This window comes from Otolemur garnettii, unplaced genomic scaffold (genome assembly GCF_000181295.1).
Source record: "Otolemur garnettii isolate 467f Iridium unplaced genomic scaffold, OtoGar3 scaffold00189, whole genome shotgun sequence".
Classification (NCBI taxonomy): Eukaryota; Metazoa; Chordata; class Mammalia; order Primates; family Galagidae; genus Otolemur; species Otolemur garnettii.
Genome location: NW_003852584.1, coordinates 2,677,907 through 2,682,670, shown reverse-complemented (window position 1 = coordinate 2,682,670; position 4,764 = coordinate 2,677,907). Strand labels below are relative to the sequence as shown.

Below are 4,764 nucleotides of genomic sequence, written 5' to 3'. Positions count from 1 at the left end.
ACAAAAGGAGAAAAGGCCCCAGATCTAAGGTCTTGGGCAGACAGTATTATCTAACCAGATGTCATAAGCAATATTTTGTTTTTGACATTTGGCCAAGAAGATTTCATATTTGCAGTGATGCTATATAAATTGCTGTTAAAATAAATTTTTGTAAATATATTATTTTAGTGTGACAATCTAAAAGAAAAGATTGAATCAATGATAGTATAAACATGGTTAACTGGTTATAGTAAAAACTGTTGAGGTGTTACTTGAATGCTTAACTCAAAGTGTCTATCTGGGAACTTGTTAGAACTTCAGCATCTCAGGCCAACCCCAGACGACTGGCGCAGAATCCACATTTTTACAAGGTGCCGGGTGATCCAGGAGCCCACAGAAAGGTTTGAGAAGCACTGATGTGAATAGTGAAGTTTGGGAAACACTGAACTCAGGAAAACAATCTAAAACTATTTGTCTTTCATGATCTGGGCCCCCACTGACCCTTCTTTCGTTTAGCTTACTGTTTTTAAGGTTCATCCACATTGTAGCATGTATCGACTTCCTTCCTTTTTGTGGTGGAATAATATTCCACTATATGGATCGATCACATTTTGTTTTCCCATTCATCCATTGGTAGGCATTTGGGATGCCTCCACTTTTTTTTTTTTTGGCCAGGGCTGGGTTTGAACCCACCACCTCCAGCATATGGGGCTGGCGCCCTACTCCATTGAGCCACAGGCCCCTCCCTCCATCTTTTGACTATTGTGAATATTGCCGCTCTGACCATTCGTGTGCAATTATTTGCTTGAGTTCCTCTTTTCATTTCTGTTCATTACATACCTAGGAGTGGAATGGTTGGGCCGTAGAGTAGTCTTATGTTTAACTTTTTGAAGCAATATCCCTTTTTCATAGAGCTTTCCCTTAACTCTTACCAGCCTCCTCTGCACACACTTAATTGATTCTGCCTCCTTTTCCTCCCCTAGCAATTCTCCATCCATCAAAGCTGAGAAGCAAACCCAGAACTTCTACCTCCAAATCCTACTTTTGTGCACTGCCCCACGCTGCTGACAATCACCTTTGACTGACCTCACTTCGTAGATGAGGACGGAAGGGTAGAAATTTGTCAGGGCTCCACAGCTCCTGAGTGGCAGAGCTGAGCTCATGGATTCCAAGGTCTCCACTGTGCTCAACAGTGGACAAACAGGTTAAAACAGAGAGAGGCCGGGCGCCGTAGCTCACGCCTGTAATCCTAGCACTTTGGGAGACTGAGGCGGGTAGATTGCTTCAGCTCAGGAGTTCGAGATTAGTCTGAGCAAGATCCAGACCCTGTCTCTACTAAAAATAGAAAAATTAGGTGGGCATTGTGGTGGGCACCTGTAGTCCAGCTACTTGGGAGGCTGAGGCAGGAGGATCAATTGAGCCCAAGAATTTGAAGTTGCTATGCGCTATGATGCCACAGCACTGTACTGAGGGTGACAGAGTGAGACTCTAAATAAATAAATAAATAAATAAAAGAGAGTGAGACAAAAAATGCAGCCTCCCAACACTCCACCCACGAGGGATCTCAGCCTGCCTCTTTCGGGCCCTACCAGTCCTGCAGAAGGAATGAGCTCCAGGATCTTTGGTTGGGCACATTTATTTTGGCTCCAAATATATATATACATACATATATATATATTTATCTCGTGATAGGAGGAAAGGGAGAATGTGACATTTTCTTTTATTTCATTTTTTTGCCTTTTCATATTTTATGCCAGGCACAAAATATGAAACCCACATGGAACAAAGCCCCAAAGCCCAGCGGTGCCGCTCAGCTGTAGCCTACCAGGCGTGGGGTGCAGGGGAAGGATTTGCGCATGCGCATGCACCTCTCCTTGTCGATGCAGAGCGTGTTGGCCTTGATGGCCAGCTCGTGCTCCAGCCGGGACTTGGTCATCACCAGCAGCTGCAGCGTGTCCTGAGTCTCCCGCAGCCTCAGCTTGAGGGTCTGGAGGGTGTCATCGATGGTGAACACCTCATTCACCAGCCTGCAGTGAGGGCAGACGAGAGGCACAGGTTATTCGGCGCCCTCTGCACTGGAAACTGTGCCTGGCACTGGGAGACCCGGGGGCGCAGGACAGACAAGGCTGAGCCCTCTGGGGGGGAAACAGGCAGAACAGGCTATGTACCAGGCTGCCGAGGGTGACACACACAGAAGAGAGAGACAGAGCACAGGAAGACACTGTGACCGGTCCTCAGTATGTTAGACGAACGAGCTGGCTGCGGGAAGACCGGGAGGGAATGCGTTGTGCGGGTGCTGTCCCACAGAAGTTTCTATGATGACTAAACCGTCTCCATCTGCACCATCCAGTACGGTCCCCGCTGGCCGCAGGGGGCTGACCAGCACTTTAAACATAGCTATGCAATTGACAAATTGAATTTTTAAATGAATTACTTTAATTCAAAATTTAATTTAGTTTTAGATGATTTAAATTTAAATGAAATAGCTGCCTGTGGCCGCTGAATTGGACACAAGTGCCTTTCTAAAGAAAGGAGCATGTACAAATTATGGAGCTTGGATTCTGTTCTTGGTGCAGTGGGAAGTCGGTGTGTAAACTGGAGCCCTGGGACAACCTCAGGCTGCTGACTGGGAGGAGGCAGGAGGTGAGAGGGGAGAGAGGTTAGGAGGTTATCACCATATCCAGGTGGAGTGGGATAGTTACTGCCCCCTAAAGCCATATGCTCAAGACCAAACCCCCAGTGCCTGTGAATGTGACGTCATTTAGAAATAGTCTTTGCAGATGTAGTTAAGAATCTCAAGATGAGATAATCCTGGCTTTAGAACAGGCCCTGAATCCAGTGACTGATCTCCATATAAGAGAGAGGAGAGGGAGATTGGAGACACAGAGACCCACTGACAAGAAGCCACGTGGAGATGGAGGCAGATGTGGGAGTTGAAGCCACAACCCAAGAAACTCCAAGGATTGCTGGCAGTCCCCAGACGCTGCTCAAACACCATCATTTGGGAACCCCTGAGCACGTGCTCTTAAATATCCACCTCCCCCTGCACTGGAAACTCTTCTCAGCATCTCCCCACTTATACCTGTGGGGTTTCCACCTCAGGATGGAGGGATTGGGGTCCATCCCTGGACCAAGACCTGCACTTCCTGCCCAGTTAAGCCCTGGCTTAGCGCTGTGTCACTTGGGTGGTTCTCTCAACGTCTTTGGTCTTCAATTTTTCTTCCCATTCTACAATAATAGAAGTAACTGACTCTTCAACTCTCCTAGGAGTAGGGCTAAAGGGAACAGAATTTAAAAGCAGCTTAAGGGATCACTGTTAGACATCAAGGGAACTTCCCTTACTTGTAGGCCAGGGTGGAAATAAAGTGTCCAGGGAAGCTGGAAGCTGTTCTTTCCATTTCTTTTCAGGGCAGTGGGGTAGGTTATCAAATCAGTATCTTGTTGAAAGAGAAGTACTGCTAGTGAGCCAAGTATATACAGTGCTTGGCATAATTAACGTGCAATAAGGCTTATATAGTGAGCGAGCTGCTGAGAGGGGCTGAACTCGAGCTCTTCCCACTCCTCCAGCATGGCTGTTGGTGCCTGTGGTTCATTCCAGCCACTAAGTTTCAGGTGATTTGTTACACAGCAGTAGGCAACTATACAGTGCCCCCAGCACAGAGAGAACAGAGTGGTCACATAGCACTTGCCCGGGGAGATTACACCCATGTCTGATGACCTTCTGCTTCTCGGTCTGCACCATACCCCTCCAGGCCTCCCCCATGCCCACAGACCCCCTTTCTCACCCCCTCTCCAGTGAGAAGTTCTTTGTGACAGACAAAGCTGTCTTAGCTCAGCAGGACACACACGACCCACCCAGTGTGGCACTGGTTAGTCCATCCCAAGGGATCACAGGCAAGAAGCTTGCCAAGAGGAAGGTGGGGAGTGAGTGAAGCATAGCTGGGCTCCCCTCCCACAGGAGCCTGAAGAGAGAGCCATGGACAGCCGGGAGGCCCAGGGGAAGCAGGAAGGTCTCCAGAGCACAGAAGAACTCCAGAGTCATCCTCAGTTTAGGAGTTTAGGCAAGCAGAAGACCGCATGCACAGGGGAGGCCTTCCAGTGATGGGGGACTATGGGGCACTGTAGGGGGACTATAGAGGGACAGCCCGGGCTGGACCTCAGGACCCCCCGCCCCAACCCAGCACTCTGTTGAGTTGTGGGACTAGATGTCCTGACTGAGGGGGGACCCATTTCTGAGACCCACCCGTCCCCTTCCTGGATGCCCCAGGCTTTTCCACCCCACTGTCCCACCCCTTTCTCTCACTTGAACTGTGGGATGTCCCTGCACAGCTCCACGTTTGGGCGCCGGGTCCGGCACTCCAGCCGCGTCTGCGCCACCTTCAGCGGACACTCCTTGGCCATGATGGACCTTTCCAGCAGCATGATGGTGTTCTCCGCCTGGAAGATCTCCTGCAGCGTCTGGGGGACACATGAGGTATCACCACCCATCAGCCCTTCTGGCCTCTCCCACTTGGGGCATGGAGGGAGCTGAAGTCAACTAGGTCAGCTCTGAACAGGGACTTAAGCTACTGCTGTGGGGCCTTGCTCTTCCTAAGAAACCCTGGAGTCACCATCACTGGGGATAGACAAGTACCGATATTGGGGCTCTAATAGCTACTGCAGTCAGCCAGTGTTCAGTGGAGAGAAGGAGAGGGAAGGAAGGGAGGGAGGGAGGGAGGAGAGAAGGAAAGAAGGAGGGAAGGAAGGAAGGTAAGGAAAGGAGAGAGGGAGAAGGGAAGGAAGGAA

General features: G+C 49.6%; 1 protein-coding gene across 1 annotated transcript in view; it reads right to left on the bottom strand.

Moving 5' to 3' along the window:
- Positions 1–1,691: 1,691 nt before the first annotated feature.
- TEKT5 (tektin 5) overlaps positions 1,692–4,764 on the bottom strand; it is a 43,965-nt gene continuing 40,892 nt past the window's right edge. Inside the window, exons 6-7 of the mRNA XM_003800908.2 lie at positions 4,283–4,437; positions 1,692–2,006 (exon numbers count right to left, since the gene is read on the bottom strand). Of these exons, the coding sequence (XP_003800956.1) occupies positions 1,790–2,006; positions 4,283–4,437 (372 nt within the window). The 3' untranslated portion in view covers positions 1,692–1,789. The remainder of the gene's footprint in view (positions 2,007–4,282; positions 4,438–4,764) is intronic.